The 20,567-nt window shown below is 37.6% G+C and overlaps 1 protein-coding gene across 3 annotated transcripts in view; it reads right to left on the bottom strand.

Annotated features, from left to right (window-relative positions):
• Positions 1-20,567, bottom strand: part of LOC135692872 (E3 ubiquitin-protein ligase HUWE1) — a 61,213-nt gene that overhangs the window by 23,682 nt on the left and 16,964 nt on the right. For all 3 annotated transcript variants that reach the window (XM_089112536.1, XM_089112547.1, XM_089112544.1), the window contains exons 20-43: positions 18,617-18,723; positions 17,030-17,207; positions 16,385-16,476; positions 15,390-15,613; positions 14,126-14,180; positions 13,814-13,990; positions 12,933-13,175; positions 12,501-12,711; positions 11,577-11,901; positions 10,853-10,975; positions 10,032-10,102; positions 9,264-9,421; positions 8,228-8,521; positions 7,218-7,334; positions 6,717-6,800; positions 5,948-6,235; positions 5,685-5,819; positions 4,635-4,765; positions 3,939-4,014; positions 2,982-3,097; positions 2,552-2,603; positions 1,934-2,129; positions 1,519-1,588; positions 289-1,061 (exon numbers count right to left, since the gene is read on the bottom strand). In XM_089112536.1, the coding sequence (XP_088968662.1) occupies positions 289-1,061; positions 1,519-1,588; positions 1,934-2,129; positions 2,552-2,603; positions 2,982-3,097; positions 3,939-4,014; positions 4,635-4,765; positions 5,685-5,819; positions 5,948-6,235; positions 6,717-6,800; positions 7,218-7,334; positions 8,228-8,521; positions 9,264-9,421; positions 10,032-10,102; positions 10,853-10,975; positions 11,577-11,901; positions 12,501-12,711; positions 12,933-13,175; positions 13,814-13,990; positions 14,126-14,180; positions 15,390-15,613; positions 16,385-16,476; positions 17,030-17,207; positions 18,617-18,723 (4,296 nt within the window). The remainder of the gene's footprint in view (positions 1-288; positions 1,062-1,518; positions 1,589-1,933; positions 2,130-2,551; positions 2,604-2,981; positions 3,098-3,938; positions 4,015-4,634; positions 4,766-5,684; positions 5,820-5,947; positions 6,236-6,716; positions 6,801-7,217; positions 7,335-8,227; positions 8,522-9,263; positions 9,422-10,031; positions 10,103-10,852; positions 10,976-11,576; positions 11,902-12,500; positions 12,712-12,932; positions 13,176-13,813; positions 13,991-14,125; positions 14,181-15,389; positions 15,614-16,384; positions 16,477-17,029; positions 17,208-18,616; positions 18,724-20,567) is intronic.

Here is a 20,567-nt window from a genome sequence, read left to right as displayed (position 1 = left end):
AAGAATTCACACTTTTGAGGGTAACTAATGTAACACTGTAGTTAACATTTCATTGTAGCATTCTACTTAAAATATCAATACAACATGATAAAGGATTGCATTGTAGCAGCATTGTAGCAGCATTGTAGCAGCATTGTAGTAACATTGTAGCAGCATTGTAGCAGCATTGTAGCTTAATGACAGCCTTCTCTAACTCTTTATCATACCTTGCTTAAAACAGACATTTTAACTAAGTACGTGACACAAGTCAGTTGCTTGCAAAATAAATAATCATTGCAAGGAACTTACGATCAGCCTCTTCTTCATCCACTGGTTCTCCTGTCAACCTCCTTACCAAGTCTGCTTGCTGTACGATCCCTTCAGAAAGCTCTGGTACAGCAGTACTAATAGCATCAGCTTCCTTGATCTCCTCTGCATCAACATCCTTCTCTACTTTGCTCTTCTCTACTGGCTCCTTTGTTGCTTCCTTGTGTTCGGTTACATGCAACTCAACGAGTGAATCCAACAACACAATAATCAAATCTTTCATCGGCAAATGGCAATCTCGCCAAGGTGTAATTCGAACCGGTTGCACTAGCTTTAGGATTTGCGGTGAATTAGGAGGAATTGACAATTCATGCTCGTCAGTTTGCCCCCGTCGCAACTGAGATGGTAACTGTATTCTCAACAACCTTTTAACGGCTTCTTTGAAAAGAGACGGGCAACGACAAGCGGCTGGACCCAAAGTTCTTAATACATAATGCAGCTCTTTAGTTCCTACTGAGTTTTTGCCAACTCCGCTAATGATACTGCCAACGCCTAATGACTTGGCACAGATGACTGTCTCTAAAATCTGCTGCAGGGTTGTCATATCTTCTACAATGTGCCTTAGCAGCGACGTGGCGAGAGGAATCACCCCTGGGAAGGAGGACTTCTCAGTCAGCTTCAACAGGGCACGTGGTCCACCTTCTTCTGAGAAAATCGATGCCATTTTGAAATCACGTGTTAGTCTCAGCGTAAGGCGCATCACAGCATTTAGAGAAACTGCATCAACAGGCAGTGCGATTATTCTGGTGCATGTCCTAAGAGAAGGAGAAATCAGTAACAGGAGAGCATTTATTTCAGATATTTACATTCAAGATTTAATTCATCGATTCCTGGACACAAAATATGATTACATCGTCAGTGAAAGGCTTGAGGTACCCTCTCGCAAAAACAATACGAGCCACCCCTCTCAACTTGATTTCAGAAGATAATCCTATTAAGGAGTGTCGACCAATGTAACGCCATCATTCACCTGAACAATTAGTGCCTCGAAGGGACCAGAATAAAAGCTCCCTCCCATAAACCGTTAGGGCCTATTGAATCCAGTGGTTGAAACAACAATTTCTAACCTATCCCAAACTTTTCCACGGTTGTTTTTGATGCTCAATACCACATATTAAGAGATTTTCAAGTGGATACCATAAGTGAATGACTAGGAAAGGGAAAATATGCTCAAATCCCCCTATCATCGAATAAAAAAGAAATGGAACTTACCGGACCATTCTTTCAGTCTGAGACTTTTTGAAACCAGTAATTGTCGGCATATCCAGCTTTCCTTTCGACTCTAGATGAAAAATGTTTAGATTTCATAATAAGAAGTATTGGTTTTTGCAAGCAAAAGAGTACGGGAGCTGTTACCTTTAAAAAATAACGAGGAAATGGTTTGAAAAAATGACGTGCAAACATCAAAGGGAGAGCTTAATTAAAAAATAGATAGACTTTCTATAGGACTCTGTTTATATATAAATGGAGCCCTACCATCGTATCACAAGTTTGCATTTGAGGAAAAACGAGATCTTAGCTATAAACAAAAGATATCAGCTTAACTTCCCACTCGCCTCTCACCCCCGTTCTTATCCACCACCTAAATACTTTGACGGCCAAACACTACATACAAAAGCATTTTTACCTTGGCTTGTTGATACGGGGGTGTCTGTATCCATTAGCGTATCTGTCAATGATCGCTTTCGTTTACCCTTCTTTGGAGAACTAACAACTTCTTTATTCTTTGCTTCTGGAGTCTCTTGTTTTGTTGCAGGGTCTTTCTTCGCTTTGGACATAACATCTAGCATAATCGGCCTTCTGTTTCCTGTGTCTTCGTTCACCTAAGAGAAAAAGTTATATATCTGTTAAAGTATCCTTTCTCTGCTATAGTCCCTAGAGTTAAAGGAGTCTCTTTCTGTTAAATTGGAGAATACCTATTGACAAACTTCCGATATTTGAAGGACAGTATATTGAGTATGCCACGCTTCACAACGAGATTACTTTATTTAAAGGACAGTATCGTCCTGGCCCCAGCGGAGGAAGTGAAAAATGGACGAGAGAAGAAGGGTGGTTGATTCTACCTTAGCTCATTCTCTTTCCTATTTATCGGATCCACAAGTTTTCAAGACATCTTCGTACTATAGTATATTGTCATGATAATACTCTTAACAGCCCTATCGCCTTTGTATGAAAACAATTCAAATGTTACAAAAAGCAAAAAGTGCAATGATATTGAAATGAATTGCCGGTGATAGTTGCATACCTGGACCATGACTTTGAAAAGAACAATGTACCTCCTACGACCTGCAGTGAATCTATAAAAAAACAATAAATTCAAACATCAGTACATTTGTAGTTTGCATATACATGCAACTTCAACTCTCAATGCATCCTAAAAATATATCTAAATTTGCATTATATGTGACCTAGAAAAAGCAAGGTTATATATCGTGGACCGCATACAAGCATAGCGAATCGATAAAGTTGATTTAGTTGCATTTGGCTGGAAATAGAACTCTAAACAAGCAAAAAATGAATGAAAAAACAACCGTAACAACAGTGATATTTATATTTTCAAATTTGATTGTTTTAAGGAGGGATGCTCTTCAGAAAATGCTGAATTTCAAGGAGGCCTCCCATTAAAAAACAACTTGTAACTGAAGGAAAACATATCTGACTATTCAATGGATTACCTGACAGATGTCTCCCCTGCATGATATGCTGTGTCAATTGATGAGTTGTTACTTGTGCTGTAGTTACACCAGCGACCAGTGCGGTCATCGAACCATTTCCAAATATGAGAGCAATCCTAAGTAATAATTATACAAGGTAACATAGATCGCAAAGCGTAGAAGTTTGACGAATTTCACAACTCCGAAAGAGATACAAACAAAACAGGGAGCTTTCTACTGCAAAAACGATGATTTAACTCGGACCTTTTTGCCATCAAATATCATTTTTCAACGTTGTTTTCAAGTTAATAAAATTCATACATAGTACTTGTGTCACTCGGTAAAGGGCATACAAAACACGAACTTTGGCGAAGAAGCTAGAAAGCATACTAAAACATGATAGACATGTAAGAGCAACGGCTCATTCGCCTCGTCAAGTCTTGACAAGAGTGTCAAAGGTGGTCTTGTTTCGGACAACAGAGCCTGTTCAACCGAAAATTGGGATGCGAAAAGGGAGGTAAATCGAAGGGTTTTAGCAAGACTATTTATTTCAATTTCAGACTCTTCGGGTTCTCGGGCTTTAAGGTAACACGGGTCATTGCAAACAACTGGTTGACTAGAAAAGGGTATCTGCACTGGACTTTGTTAGCAGTTAGCAAATGAAGGTAATAAGTATTAGCACCATCAGGAAATTATAGTAGGATGTGGAGGGGGGGGGGGGGTAGAAATATAAAAACTGATAGTAAATTTGAATTGCTGTTAAATAATGCGTTTTGAATTTGAAGTTAAATAAATGAGAGTGACGTAAATTAAATTGTTCTGTGCGTGCTAACTCGAGCTAACTTTATGATAATTGTTGTAACTATAACCTTAAGAATATCTTATTACACTGGCGGCCGCCAAAAAACTAGAGCCTATGGCAGCTTTCTATGCCGAGAATAAAGATAAAGCGAGTAGGCGAATCAACGTAAGTCTCACATTGTGACTTTTTCTCTTCTGTGCGTCTGCTGATTTTTCGTATTGATCCAGTAGCAGGACGAGAGATGCAAGCCAACTAGTTAAAATAAAAGTCAAGTAATCTCGTAGGATAAAAAAAGCGCAGATACGATTCAAATTCATTACAAATGGATTGGTCGGACTGCATTTGCAAATATTTCAAAAATAATAAAAACTAAAAATTAAAGGCTCTTGCGCAACCGGCATGCTTTGCGACTATATTTTAAAAACCGGCCTAATATCGTACTTCATGAAAATCCGAAACACAATCAATTTCTCAAGACAGCTGCCGCTAAACATGCCGGTTGCGCAAGCATCTTTGAAGAACTGATGCCAAGAAATCGATGACAAAATTCAAAGCCAGAGCGTATGTATTTCGGGAAAATCTCAGAATGATGGCGGAGACGATAATCATATTTTCAAACTTAAGTACAGTGATGTATAGATATTGCTATAAACATAAAGGGGAAAGTTTGTAAGAAAATATGCAAAAATTAAGGTACTTCAGCATCAGAAAAATGATAAAAAAAATTTTAAAAAAAGAAAAAAGTGCTTCCGGGATTTTTTGGAACTATTTGGTTTGGGGAAGCCTGGATAATGACAGCTACAGAAAAAATGCTTACTGAAAGTTACACAAAGTACAAAAAAGAACTGAAATGGAAAATAAGGGAATACTACCTTGGAGTAGTAACTTCTTTGTTGTTTTGTCTGACTCCATTTAAAAGCTGCTGTGCACTTTCCATTAAGTTTATAAGAAGGCCAATGATGTCACATTTCTGTAGGGTAATTGCAACTGGAAATTGCATCTCCTGTTAAATTAACAAAATAAAATTTTTGCTTGGTGCTAGAACAACCACTAAATTGTAATACTGTTGTGATATTGTGATGTGCTTTGCTGGCTAAGCTGGCTAAGCTGGCTTGGTTATTCTGACTTATGTTTTAATGCATTTTTGTTACATTGTATTGTATGTTTTTACATTTAATGGCAAGACCCGATTCGTTCTCGCATGCTAGGATCGTATATTCTGCTAGCAAGAGCAAATCATAAAAAGATTTGTTTTCTTTGAAAAAAAAGGATGTAGAAAACATGATGTAATCATAGGGTGTAAAACATTCCAGCTTTATATTTCTATAACATTAACAAAGCTACTATCATGGTTCTGTTTTCCCCTTGGATTTCACAAGGATGTTGAATGCACAAAGTAGGACCCTAACCCACCAAAAATAGGGATTTTCACTATTACATCGATTTTTCACGACTTCTTTAAATTACAGTATCTTAGATATTCTTTGCAAAATAAAAATTGTGGGATATGCCAGCTGTATCAAATTCTCGTAAAGAAGACAGGCCGATAAAATGTTTTTTACCCTGGTAAGTCAAAAAGTTTTGAAGACTCCCCTCAACCAAAAATCAAGCAAAAATAGTTGCGGTGCTGACCCATGTTGACGAATCACTACATTTCCATTACAGGAAATGAGGAGGCAGTTTTACGTAGCCTGTCTACAACCTTGGATTTTTCGTATCAATTTACACAGTCTACTCTTGTTGATCTTGTTGAATAACATATCCTGCAGCTTTTTTCCTTCTTCAAAGTTTTCCTTGGAATACTGTTCCTATGTACCCAAACTTTATTAGCCTCTACAAGAAACCTATTTCTACGCCGCACATCAAATAGCTCTGGCTGTTAACCAACATGATCCGTCGATTATCTCTAGCAATATACGCACCTGTGCTAGCAATACCAACAAATGCAGCCTAGTTGAAAGCACCGACGTGTCTTGGTTCGTATTCAAGAACATCGATTCCCGCGTTTCTAGTGATGATGATTCTTCACTGACAAGCTTCTTTGCACTTTTTTGAACCTAACGACAATAGAGAATAAATAGCGACACAAGGCAAAAAGGTCACGAGAAGCATAGCAAGTTTTCGTCTGGGTCACTATAAATGAGAATCTTTAATGCGCAATGTTATGCAATAAAAATAACTTTACCTCTTTGCAAATGGTTTCAAGAACATTATTTCTCCATTTTTCTCCATTCCGGTTCGCCACAGCCACGATTAAATCATAAATGGTGTGCACAGTTTCTGGCATGTCAACGAGCAGCTGTAGACAGCCTGGTAATAAGCCTTCAGTGAACTTATCCAGAACCTCTTTTGAAATAGTCTCGAGTTTCTCTGACTTCTTGCGCGAATGAGGCTCGACTTTTTTAAGCTTCGATGGTTTCTTAGCGTCTGAAGCTGCGGTGTCCACGGAGGATGAAGGCTTGGGTTCAGGTTGCTGATAAAAGGAGTTACATTATGTTTTATTCCGTAAATATTTAAAACACTTATGAACATATCTGTGAACCAGTGTGAAGCAGAGTTCCTGACTCCAAATAGACTTCTAGATCCGTGGCTCACACATGTAAATTTACAAACTATACTCAATTATTCTTACCACATAGACACATACACGACAAGAAGGATTCTTTTTACGAAATCAAAAAATTGAGGACACTGACTCGAGAAAACTAAACGATTCAGGCCCAGCATGTTCCTTATCAATTCTTATTGAATCCTTATCTGGGGAAAGACACAGCCACAATGTGGTCATCAACAAAGGTAACAAACAAAAAGAACATTTAAGGCAAGTAAATAGATTGTTCAGTTTTGATTTCATACGATTTTAATAGGTCATTTACCATCTTGTCTTAGGATCATGTTCTAGTTCGTACACAAAGTACGCACCAAATCCAAAACGACTACATGAGAATGCGTACCTCTGTAATATTCTCTCCGAGTGAGAGCGCTATGGCTCTCCTCATCATGTCATCTTCGGACAAATCATCTTGCATTCCCAAATCCTGTGATGATAACAAAAGCTGCAAATGCCTTGCAAAATAAGCAAGATTTTGAGAAAACCTGCTAAAGATCATAACATGAATGAAGCACTTTCAATATTCCGAATCACACATTGGGCAGCTTCGTAGCATTTGTTGCAGGTCAGCTCAGTAGTAAAATAATCCCAGCTAGACTGAAACAATACAAAATTTCTCAGGATTCCGTGTTGCCTTGAGGCTCACCTTGTAGCAAGATATTAGAAAAAATCCAAAAATATATCTGAGACAGTACGGAGGTATTTACAAATAATATGTAGAGTTCATTACGCAATATCGTGGGGAAAGGAAAGAGAGGTCACAAAACTTTCGGAAACATAAGATCGAGGCCATAAAATAAATCAATACAATTGATTGAATTACTGAAAGAAAAGTGAGACTGACATTGAATTGAGGCTGAGCAGCGAGTGATAACACGTGATCAGTTGCTTGAACAAGGTTGTTTCTGCAATGTTGAAGGGCTTCTCTTGCCTGCGCCTCCGTGAACCCCATATCAACGATCTGAATAAAGAGGTATTATAGCTAATTCAAATTAAGCTATTAAAACACTACATAATGATTAAGGTTTCTGGGTAGTTTTAGCTTGTACCAAGAAAAATGAATGTTAAAGGCGATTTCTTAGAAATCTAGCAAAGGGATTCCAAATAACGAAGGGGCCTAGGGATTCAAAAAAATGAAGAAGTTTATTTGATAAAGAAAGTCATATATAAATAGCCTTTAATCATCGAAACATGATACCTTTACAAAATCTACTGTCCTTGTCTGTCATTTGTAAGGTTACTAATATATCATGTGACTTTGGGTGGGGTGGGGTGGGGGGTGTTCCAGTTTGCCAAACAACTAATAAGTTAAATGGTGGCGTAGGGTTGGAATGATTTTTAAAGACAATGTACATATTGTCATTCGTTTATAATTCTACAGTTTTTCAGAAGAGCAAAGTTAACAGAAACGTCCCACGATGTTTAATTCTTTACTCACTTAAAGTAGAAAATTCTACATTTTTATGTATGTTGTGTATGTCGGATATTGCTAAATATTCGCGCAATTATTCAAAGCTTCAAGTTTTGTACCTCATACATCTCATCTACAAATGAGTGATCTGGGAAGAAATTTGCAAGCTTAGTCTTAAATGAAAATTGCCTTCACCTGCTGGAAGGAGGGGTTTTAACTTAGCAAAACCGCATTGCTAATACATTTAAAAGTCCATGCTCAAAAAATTTTGCGAGATTATTCATCAAAACCTATGACACCAGTTCTATATAGATTGTGAGACCTGTGGGCTTCAACCGTAAAGCTTTATTAGCAGAACGATTGGGACGGAATGATCAGTCTTTTGTTTAGATATGTACGCTGTAAGGTAACGATTGTTATTGCAGATTGACTGCAGATTATACCTGTTGAACATATGCTGGACTGACAGGTATGCTTCGCTGTGTCCTTTCGATCAAACTCTGAGCAACAGATGCTGCAACTGATGATGATGTTGCAAGGGGTGTTCCTGAGCTACCAGCCTTGTCATCAGATTCTCCTGGTTGCTTCTTGTCGCCTTGTTTATGCAGTTTTTCTCGAATCGTCGCTTCACCTTTGAAAATATGGCATAGAATGCTCAAAACTTTCTCAGCTATGCTGTTTCCTGTTTGCTTCAGTATCTTGTGGCCCCAAAGCATCATGACGGCATCAAACGCAAGCTGCAATGAAGGGATTTTCATCTCTTTAGACTTCAATTATAGATGTTAACATATTGACTATAACTGCTTACCGGCCTGTCACAAAGTACTCGGTATCGTACAGGCAGAGCTGTACACGTTATTTGGTGTATAGAACAGGACGGTTCAAAGTTGCTGCTCCGGGTTTCACGCTTATTGCGAAAATCTAATCAATCGATCGCATTAAGCGTGAAACTCTGAGTAGCAACTTAGAACCGTCCTGTTCCTACACAAAATAGCGTAGATATTAACACAAGTTTAATATAAGGTCGAGTTTAATAGAACGTCCTTACAATAAATCTATTAGAGGTGTCCTATATAATCGAATACAAAGACTAGATATTACAACAGTTAACAATTGGTGCATCAACGACTTCGAGGATCTATAATGTATATCTTTAACTGGATCTGAAGTTCTGAAGGTTAAGTCCTGAAGGTAAAATTCTGAGATCAAGTCCTGAAATAGAGATCTCAGTGTTTGTGGCTATGGTAATCAGTTATTAGCACTTCCTATAAAATACGTATTACACAGAAACCATTTTGCACTTTCCAACATCATTGCCATCATCCACACTTAACAACAAATTATCCACATAGGTACTTTCCATAGTAAATTTAACTTGTGTGGAGAATGAAACATTGGTAGGTTTTGGTAAGTTATACGAAGATCAATTCGCGTAGGTCATAGAAGTAAGTGACAAGTAGTGTAAGAAGAGAAAATCACCTTTTGGGTTTTAGCGAGAAATTCAGCTGGCTCAAATTTGATGAAACCTGGTGTTGTCGCCTGAGTCGGCAGTGCATGTGATGATTCTAATACCGCCTTCACGTTCACCATCTTCTCAATCAATAGAAGCCAGCTTTCCAAGAATTCGTTTGTGCCATCTAAAAGAACAGAGTAGAAGTCAAGGTGAGATTAAGGACAGGCAGTTGCTGGAAAGACAATTTATAAAATGTTGCAAAACATTATTCATAAGTCAAGATGAGATCAAGGACAGACATGTGCTGGGAAGACAACACATAAAATGTTGCATAACGCTATTTACAGGTAAATTATGCCTATTAACCTTCTATTCGCTTAAGCAAGGTGACTGCTCAGGGGAGAGAAACACCATACGTTTTCATTTGACTACATAATTGCCTGTCATTTACGCGTGGTCTTTTTCAAAATAGACCGGGGTCACTCGGTCACTGGCAAACTGTAACTTTTGTACAAAGTGTACAGACACAAAAATCGTTAAAACAGCGGGGTATAAATTTTCTTTCTCTGTCACGTCCCTTGTTCTGACGTTTTATACTCTGAAGGGTGTCAAACGAAAAGCTTAAGCATGCTGTAAAATTTTTGCTGAATTCAAAGTCAAATAAAGAAAGCATTGACGAATTGCAAAGTTTAATCACACTCGATCTTAATACAAGTGCATATGATAAACTGCCTATATTCTATACAAACATTGATAATAGTATGACAAAAAGCCATACTACTGCGAATACATACCATGACTTCCTTCGGGTAGTTTCTCAGCGCCATCAAAATGATGATACTGCTCCAAAACCCACTGAAAACGTCTGAAAAGGGCAGAAATGTGCAAGATATTATCAATAACACTAAAATAAACTTCGCTAAATAGTATAGGAGAAATTAAGGCAACTGTGAAGCTCTTTAGAGCAGAAATCCCTTATAAATCTTAGAAAACAGACCCGCTCAACAATAGCTAGCTATCTGGAGATGGTTTCAGATGAGAGTTAAATAGCATTTTCCAATCACTATTAAGTTTAAGGCTCATTGCTAACAATAAGCCTTTGCGCGTGTGGCAAATCGTCCAGTCGACGATCCAAACAATAGCGGTAGACTTCTACGGATCGACCAAAATTAATTTAAGACTGTCTGAAAATGCATTATGGGATGCCTGGGCAGCATTGTTAGCAACGAGTCTTAATTGACATTGACACTAAATGGGCATTGTTTCGGAGCCTGTCTAGCAATACTTTCAATTCTAAAACGTGTATCAGACATTCATCAAAGGAAAAAAAACAACCTGCACTACGGGGGAATTCCAGACAGGCGTTGCCAGTTGTCACTTCTATCCGTATGTTTACAAACCCCGACTTTCTTTCAAGAAGTAAAACTCTTCCTCGTTTTTTATATAAGCATATCGACTTCACCCTTTACTTACACCCCTATACAATTTTAAAATGTCTATACCTATACCGTCTAGTAATTTATGTTATGTTATTCAACATAAATTAGACCTGTCAAATTAAATCATTTTAAAACACTCAAAAGGGCAATCTAACTGGAAATATTCATACACTCACTCAATTATGCAATCTAGGCCGCCTGTGAGATCAAACTGCTGAAGCATTAGATGGTAAGGACTTTCTTTCTCGTCAAAGAGCATCGGTGCGGCGAATCCAACAGAACAAATATAGAACGTTAACCTAAAACATGTAATAAGTAAGTAGAGAATTTTTTGTGTTGCAAAAACATATTGCTTGAAATTATGATTTTATGATAAACAAAAAAGACATTGTCTCCATTAACTCTCCAAGATCTGCATGGATGGGTAGGAGACGCAGATTCTAATTTCCTTTACATTCGCCAGTTTTTTTCCTGCTCTATTTGCTTCCGCGGTTATCCTTACCTCAATGCAAAGGCAGAATAATAATAGATTTGGGATAATATAGAGAAAGAGAAAAGTTATCTTGATCATAGAATGGCGTCGAAGAAATGTTCTTGGAAGGACGGAAGAGAAACAAATAAACGAAAGAGAATAGAATTCGAAAGAGAAGCTATAGTTAAAAACGATGTGAAAGTTAGGACATATCTATAATTCTGAGTGAAAGCAAAGCACGGAAAGGGTTTTCTTGGAAGGTGTCTACGAAAATGTATTACTCTCTGAAGACACGTATGGTCACAAAAGGAAATTGAAAAGAATATTAATCGATCTGCAATATTATCCCAAACAAACCTGATAAAAAACACATAAAAGAAATTTTCTTCCCATGCAAAATTGAAAACTCACGAACCAAACTGGCCTACCTCAACCTAGGTATAGAGACATCTTCAGGGCACACCCATGACAGTCCTTGGATGAGCACTTTAGTAAGCTGCTCAGCAACGAGCCTAGCAGGAAGCGAAGGAGGACTGACAGTATTCTGTCCTACGAGGTGACGTCGAATTCTTGGTTGCGGTGCTACACATTGATGAACAAGGAGCCCAAACAGCTCTGCTAAGGCCCTTCCGAGATGCGAAGAGGATGTCAGCAGCCATTTGATGAGCCTCAGCTGCGCTATTCGTGATGGTGGAAGCGAGGCTTTGTTGTTAGATGATGAAGATGAGGGCTGACTTGCAACGTCATGGGTTTCTTCAATTGAGATTATAAAATGACATTTAACATAGTAAAAGATAAATAGCAATAGGATATACAGTGATAAATATTGTTATTTTACGACATTGTTATTTTTCTCTTCCTTGGATGTGTAAAGATAGAAACAATAGGAATTTCAGGCCAATATAAAATTCAAGTGGGCAATTCATTGAAAAAACAGATAATGAGTTTTAACTCTGAGTTTTCTACTGGGGTGGTTGAACATGGAAAAATCTTGAGACTTGAGAGTTTCAACTTGGCCTTTCCTTGATTCACAACTCTAGTTGGGGTTGGATTTTGTAGATGACTGCATAAAAGACAAAATATATTGTTTTCTCGAAAACTGATGCCTCGTAGCGTAATCAACGAATTGTCAATAAGAATTGAGTGCAGCGTCACAATGGATTTGGGGCAAGAGGTCATAGCCCCTTATAAAGCATCAAATTTTTCCACCAATTGTCGCTACATTATCAGAATTCATTTTTAGTACCAAAAAACTTAAAACCTCCTGCCCTGATTAAAATTGGTAAACACTTAAAATAAATGTTCATAATCTTACGCTCAATACAAGAGGTATAAATTTGAAAATGACCAACCTTTTCCGTCTTTCATATCTTTAGGAATAAGCCTAGCAAGATCGTCACGTGCGAAATCAATCTGTTCATCATCCGCGAGATTTGGCGTGCAAAGAGTCAACAGAACACTGCTCTCCCAAACCAGGTAGGTATACAAACGGCTCAGTTTCCCAAGTACTCTTTTCCCGAGCTCAGATCCCCACTGGTTTAATGACATTGCTCGCACTTCGGACTAAAAATATATACTTAACAGTTGAAACATGGTATTGTGATAAAGATGAATTTGTTGATACTACACTCGATTTGTTACAAAAGCACATATAAGAAACTCTAGTAGATTTTTTGAGAATCAAGTAACCCTATTTAAAGAGATCGTTGGCTTAAACTTGTTTATAGTCTCAAAAGGCTAGACTCTACTGAACACTTAATCAAAAACTATAAAGCTCTTCTCACCTGAGAACCTCGACAGATATGCAAAAACATGTTTATGAATGCATGCGTAGCTGACATTGCGTGGAGGAGTGGCGTTTGAGACTTTCGGTGCATTGCCTGACCAGGTTGATCATTTGACGCTAACTCATGAAGTAGGACGGAGCCTCGTTTCTGTGTTGTCTGACAGAGAGGCGAGAGCTGATCAAGAAGCTGGTCCAGTTGGCCTAATGCTTCTTTGAAGACCTTGTTATCTTGTGCGAGCACCTGAAAACACGATGCACAAGTAAAGGTTTTGAAATTAGTTCAACCTTAAAAGATAGTGCAGAGCCTTATACTTCATGGGTACAATTTGCATTACGTCTGATAACTGTAATCTGTAACGCTATTAATTTGTAACGCTATCAATGAGATGACTGTACAAGCAACTCTCCGTAAAAAGCTTGTTAGTTTCACTCTACTGATATATTAAAAAAAAGTACACTCTACTGATATATTGGCCTTTTAAAGCACAATGAATTTGTGCACGGTGTCTGCAACACAGACCTCACCAAAAGACATTACTCTATCATGTAATAGGTATTTCCGTTGAAAGACCGTTGGAATGATATCGACAGTGAACAACAACCGACGCTTTAGGGTTTTGGTATCAAATTCTGCTTAATTTTTTCTTCAGTTTAGCCCATGTTGCAGAACCAGTTTTACATGCAATGTAGATGATATCCTCTATAGAAAAGTGGGCGTTTCAACTTATGACCAGATTAGAAATCGTAGTGTCAAACTAAATATTCCAACAATGTAGGTTTCCAAAATGTGAAGTTCATTGATGCACTGAAACTATAAAGCAAGTTCTCTAAAAGAACGAAAATTCAACTAAGAGCCCCGGAATAAACCCCGAAACTTACCACAATTGACTTGCACACGGCTGCAACTGACTGGCAAGCAGGAAGTAGAGGAAACTCGAGAGGCATGTTGGATAAATTTAACAAACCAAGCAAGGGAGTCAGGCCACCAAGAGAAACAAACTCAAAACAATGATCATTGGTCCCTTGGTTGCTGAGGATGTTCTCAAGAAACTTCATCTACAAAAGATACGACATTATATGTTCAAACATACATTTCAAGGCAAAACAGGGCATAAAAAGAAAATTCTAGATTATAGGATACCAGTTGGTGCTAAATGATGTGAATGGAAGTAACAAAGTAACTGTGCTTACCACATTCAGAAGATAGTCAAGCAACGGCACGTATTCTCGCTTTTCATTTGCTGGCCTATGGAAAATGAAGATAAAAAATGAAAATGAAAATGCATTTACTGAAAGAGAAAAGACTTCAATTAAACATAACTACAGACCAAAGCACAGTGAATTAAAATGGTTAAATGAATCGGCAGTAAGCTTCTGTATTTAGTATGAGCTGACTATGAATGACCAGCCTCGTTTACATATTCGATCATAACAACATAGCCCAAATTCTGAGAAAAGCATAAGAAACATAAAGTTTTTGTTGCACGCTTGGCACTTCCTGTGCAAACCACATTTCAATACTCATTGAAACGATTAACAACAAACACCTTCCAGTAAAAGAAACCTTCAAACAACAGACATGTGAATGATCTGCAGAATCTTCCCTCTGGTCAAAGCCCTTTACAAGTTATCCTAATAGAACAGGCACCTTCTGCAACGAATAGTGTCTGGTCACAGAATCGGAATTAGGCAGAAGGGGAACTCCTGCCTATCAGGTGAAGCGTGAAAAAACTTATACGAGGCTTAGCATGTATCTGTCGGGGAAATTTTAAAAAAGAATGAAAGTAGACAACTTTATCTGAGACGAAACGCCACATGATAGTGAACAAATTCAATTATGTATCAAAATTCGTTTATATCTGATTAATAAATGATAGTTTGTCATGGCTAAGTTCGTCTAATGAAATCGAGGTTAAAGAGGAATTAAGGAATTCTCTTGTTGACTCAGGTTTCAAAAACAACAAAGGAACCGACAAGAGTTACCCTTCTGCCTATTTCCTATTCTGTGGTCTGGTCTCACATGCATCTACTAAAAAGAGGCATCAGTTCTCTATTTCTTTAGATATTTCACTCAACACAGGGAACTCACCAGGTCCAGACATAGTGGTGGTGCATGGCCGTTCTTAGTTGGTGCATTTATTTGTCTTGTTAATTCCGTTAACGGACGAGAACTTATCCTGCTAAATAGTTACACAAATCGTGAATTGTGCTTTACTTAGAGGGACTGTTGGTGTTAACCATCGTAAGGAAGGCAATTACAAGTCTGCGATATCCTTAGATGTTCTAAGCCGCACTTGCGCTACACTGACGATGTCAATGAGTCTTAACCTTCGCTGATAGGTGTGGGTAATCTTATGAAACATCGTCATGACGGAAATAGATCAAGGCATACTATACTATTGCTTTTTTGTTTTACCCATACAAAGAATAAATAGGCCAGGGAAGCATTGCATACTTAGCCAGGTCGTCAATCTTTTCGGCAGACTTGTCTTGTTTTCTACTGACAATAGCACCAAAGTCCTCCTCCATGTCCTCGTCCGACATTGGATCGTCAACATTAACGGTCGGCTGGGGTGCGGTCTCCTGGGTTGGCTGTTTGCTAGCAGGCTTGCTTTTGTCGTATGGGTGAAATGCAATCATCTGTGAATCACCTCCCATTTCACACAGTTGGTTTAATAACTACAAATAAAGTGATTGACATTACTGAAACCTTATAACCAACTACGACAAACTGCCAGTCATTTTGAGTCTGGTTGAGAACTTAAGTGAGGCTTTTTAAGTAGTGTTTAAGATCTTAATCTTTTGGAAGTGTATATATGATAAAGTATGTATACATATGAAAAATATGACTAGACTGGGCAAACAGGATAGTCCTAACCTACACAACAAAACACGTATTAAGGTTGCGTTGAGCGAAAAAGTATTGGGCACTTGTTACTTCGATCTAAAGCCTCAACAACAACAACAACAACAATAACAGCAACAACAACAACAACAACAGGAACTATAAAGCGTTTAAGAAAAAAAGACAACAGCACTGTAGAAACACCAAATGAGGTGACCATACAAATATCCTGGTCAACTTTACAATGGCATGTCTCTATTTCTATTGCACAGCGATTGAACCATTAACTCACTGATAAGAGAACAGGCTTCAGTAAAACTGTGCTAAGCTCTTTCATGAAATAGATTATCAACAGTGTTTTGGGGTTACTTTCTAACTGGATGCCTTTAGTTTTTTCTCTGCCTCAAGGATAAAAGCCTTATGGAACTCAAACAAACGCCATTGTGTGTGGGCAAATGGAGAATACCAACAAAGAAAGAGCTAGAAAAACTTTGAGGATGAAAGCGACAGCAGTGACAGAGAATTTAAGAGAAACTGTAAAAAAGGCAACAACCGCAAAAGGACAAGCAAAGTCTTGACAATATGAGCTTGAAGATGTGAAATACCTTTATAATTGCTTTCATTGCATCAGTTTTCAAAGTTGGTTGGTGCCTCATCAACTCATCCATTGCAGTACCCAGATGCATAGCAGTATCCCCTAGAAACAGCCATAAACAACAATCAAACATTTCCAAATATACTTAACACTTATACAGTCACATTTATTAGGATACTAGTTTACCCTACAAGAGAATCTACAACCATTGCTTGAACAACACGCTAGCAATGGTTTAATTCCTAGGATCAGAAGATCTCATAGCGTCCATACTTTCAAAACAAGATTAAAAACATATATATTTATTTGATAATCATTTTAAAGTACGAATGATACTTTTAGCTTTCTTTGCTGTAATTTACGGTTCTTAACACTAATTTTTTCAGCACTTTAGAATATATGTACATAGATTTTAGCCACCTGGGGGGGGGGGGGGGGGCGATCACCCACAATATTTTGAAGTACAATGGTCTTTTTTTCTAAAACAATGGGGAAATGTGACGTCATCTTATCAAAATATGGCTTGCCAATCCCCCCTCCCACTCCCCCCCAAACATTGTCCGTCCCTGATTTTAGCTCTCTATAAATGCATTTTAAATTTGTTCTTATTATAATTATTCTCTTAATAGTAGTACCCTAATTAAATGAAGTTTACCTTGAGGATCCGAGCTTCGCCTTCTTTTCATCGCAGGAAGATATTCTGGTGTTATTAGTATTCGGAAAAGTCTTTCAAAGGGTTTGCAGGATATAAACGCACGCAAGCCAGCTGCATTTAGACACAGCGCACTCAGGGTGTTGGGAAGCGATGCTAGGTTCTCTCTCGTTGCAGGAACCTAAATAAAAATAAGGACAATGAACGGTCTTTTATAACTACATTGGGGACTGAGAAGCGTGCTTACATCTTACTGTATATTGTTAAACATTACATATCAAAAATTTCAATGTTAAACCTCAATATTGCAAAATAGCTATTCCAAACAACTGAAATTTGACAATGCCTTCTCGCAGCTAAAACACTTAAAAACCTCAGGCAGAGAGATGATTGTTCAAAAGGCATACAAATATTAAGATCAGACGGAATCGGTACTAATGCTATCACGATTGATTTTTCCATTCCAGAACATCCACCCCAATTTCTCAGGGCCTTTTCTCTTAATAGATTCGTAACTTTATAACAACTAAGAAATTTACAAGAATAAGCGTCTCCAGGAGATTTGTTGTCGTTTGGAATTTAATAAGTAACAAAATGCATATTGCACGATTGAAAAATAACTTAAAAGTGATTTTTTTGCTATCAGTTGGGAAGTGTTAATCCTAAGAAGATGTTTCTATTACAGGGATGGTTGCAAATTTCGTTGTAGACAAAGCAGGGTGGGTCCAAATTGACATTACAGCGTTGAAGCAAAAATTAGCAAACCTGGAATCTACTTTAAATGCGAAATATGATTATAAAGTCACAAAATTAACTAGTAAACAAAAAATCATCTCGTGAAAATCAAAGATATTGGTCTCGAAAAGAGGAAAATACATCGAAATTATAATTCATGAAAGGTGAAGAAAAAATGTAAACAAAATAATATTTTCTCGAATAAAAAGTAATTACTATATTCCATTGGCATTAAAAAGAGTTACCGCATTTCCTTGAAACGAAGCTGCTATTAATTAAAAGCCGCTCTAAATTAGAAGCCACCGCTTAATAGAAGCCGCCGTTTTTTGGAAGCCGCAGGGGTTTAGCCCTTCGCTTTCTTGTTTATTCGGGCAAGTCTTTAGTGTGCGAATAAAATAAAGGCCACTATAGCAGGCTGCTCAACGGACTCCGATAAAATTCTTGTGGCAAAAAATCGATTAAAATGCAGGAAATAAGGAGCACCGCAACGCACCGAGAAAAAAACAACAATAAAAACACGCATATCAGTTAATGCAACTCTATAGTGTCTTGAGAGAATTCAGGCATGTTTGTACCTGTAATTCTGAAAGATAGGAACGAAAACAGAAATATAAGACTATCATCTTATAGCCCGAAACAATTTCATACCAAGCCACCTTTAACTTTATGGTCCAATAATATTAAGCAATATTCAAATATACGAATCTTGTAACCAAAATGTTTTCAGAAAAAAAAGCCTACATTTCTCTGACAATAAAAGGAAAGCCGCTACTTTTACTGAATATAATTGATATATACGGTAAGACATAAATGATATAAAGCCGGTAGACCTTTGATGTAATGATGTGTACTTACATCTTTGACGATAAGAGACTTCAAAACGATTCCAGTGAGCCCGCTCTCTTGAAGTGATGATAACATTGATGGCTCGTGGAAAATGTACACAGTAACAACATCAGTGGCTGCAATTAAAACAGAGTTACGTATTTCTAAATAAAGATCTTTTATCCTTGCGGAATAATAACATTTTAAGTGATTACAGTTGCGTCACAGGATTAAAAATAACCTGCACTTCGCGCAACCAATATTTTAAAGGCCGGACAAAGCAACACGACGACGAGAATGCAATGTAGTGAAATGGAACTTTAAAAACAATTAAATTTTAAAAATACTAAAACTTCGCCCCAGCATACAGGGCTATACCAGAGCATGGAAGGACAAACCAGAAAAAATCAAAGATAATAATTTGTAAATATTTCCTTAACATACTAAGTGATTTCGTCAGTATAATTCAATGAAACTCCAAATAAACTTTTAATGTTTTAGGGTGGGTTTTCTAACCAGGCCATTTGTTTTTAGGTCTTTTAAAAGGGTATAGGTACTCAAAAAGCAAGTAACAGGTGCCCTGAGACAGCGTAAGTATAAAATCAAAATTCAAGAACAATATTACCAGAAACACGTCCTTTGCTATGGCTACGACCGATTTGAATGGGTAGTCTTACTAAGATCTCTAACTAGATAAATCAGTTCACGGCAAATCGAAAAAATTACTTCCAGTTGAAAATATCTAGTCATTGATTTCTATCTGGGTACGTAAATGTCTTAATGATTCATTCATTGACATGTGACCAGTTCTCAGTATGCTAAGCTGACGTGGTCCGGCTTCATATCACATGTTCAATCCACAAGATAGCTAATTGATTTGTTGCCTGCTGTGAAAATAAGCCAGCTTTATCAGCCGATTTCGCAATCAATTTTGAGATACTTGGGCCCTGTTCACACGATACCAGATTCATTTCATGTTGGATTCACTGACCCAATCCAATACGAATATCAAGCTCTGTTCACACGATACCGGATTCATTTCGTAACGGATTCACTCCTGTTCATAGGATGACGCTACGCTTCAACACTGCTCCAAAAAATCCATGGTCTTGAAGCAATTGAATAGCAACGTGGAATGTTGTTCGTTGTTTTGCTCTTTTTCTGATTGAATGCATTCTTTGACGTGATGGAACTGATACGCTGTTTTGTTTTGAAGAAGGAGTATTTCGACATCAATTTTCAAACAATCTAATTTTCTTTTGCATTAATTTTGTGAAGCTCATCATCATCGCAAGGAGCATATTTATTTTTTAACTGCGATCCACTGTGATTTTGTGTCTTGAAAAGAGTGCCAAACTGTTTTTAAAAACCCCGAAAACGAAGCTTTTTTTTCGAAACAGAGGTTCCGGAGCGAAACCGTATCGGATTCATGTGTTCACACTAGCTCAAAAGCGATCCGATATGATTCGATTCCACATTCACAGCAGCGTATCGGATTCAAGCATTATCGTGCGAACAGAAGGCCTATCCGATTTGAAAAGCGATCCGATACGAAATGAATCCTGTATCGTGTGAACAGGGCCTTGAAGTCCATACAGCAGACGTTTTTGTAACAATTTTAACTGCTTCGTTCATCGGAGAACAAGAAGAAAAGCTTTAACGAGCAATATTTTTTTTCTGAAACTCTAGTTTCGAAGGTTTCGAAACATCAATTTCGACGGTTCCGAAACTCCCGTTTCGAAGGTTTCGAAACTCCAGAGCCATTCAACATGACATTCAACAGAGGGTCACGACCACTGGTCCTATCTTATCTATTATGCCTTTAATACATATTCTACCAGAAGTGTATTGACTATGTACAATTTAAACAGTAACGCAAAACTATGAAAATAACTATCTAAATATACAGTTGCACTTCCAGAAATTTGTCCCCTTTTAAAACATGTAAAATAATCAAACACTTTTGTACATGGCAAATCAA

Source organism: Rhopilema esculentum, chromosome 3 (assembly GCF_057945365.1).
Source record: "Rhopilema esculentum isolate cy_ngs chromosome 3, ASM5794536v1, whole genome shotgun sequence".
Classification (NCBI taxonomy): domain Eukaryota; kingdom Metazoa; phylum Cnidaria; class Scyphozoa; order Rhizostomeae; family Rhizostomatidae; genus Rhopilema; species Rhopilema esculentum.
The sequence above is the reverse complement of the archived record's forward strand: the minus strand, read 5'-3'. Positions and strand labels throughout refer to the sequence as shown.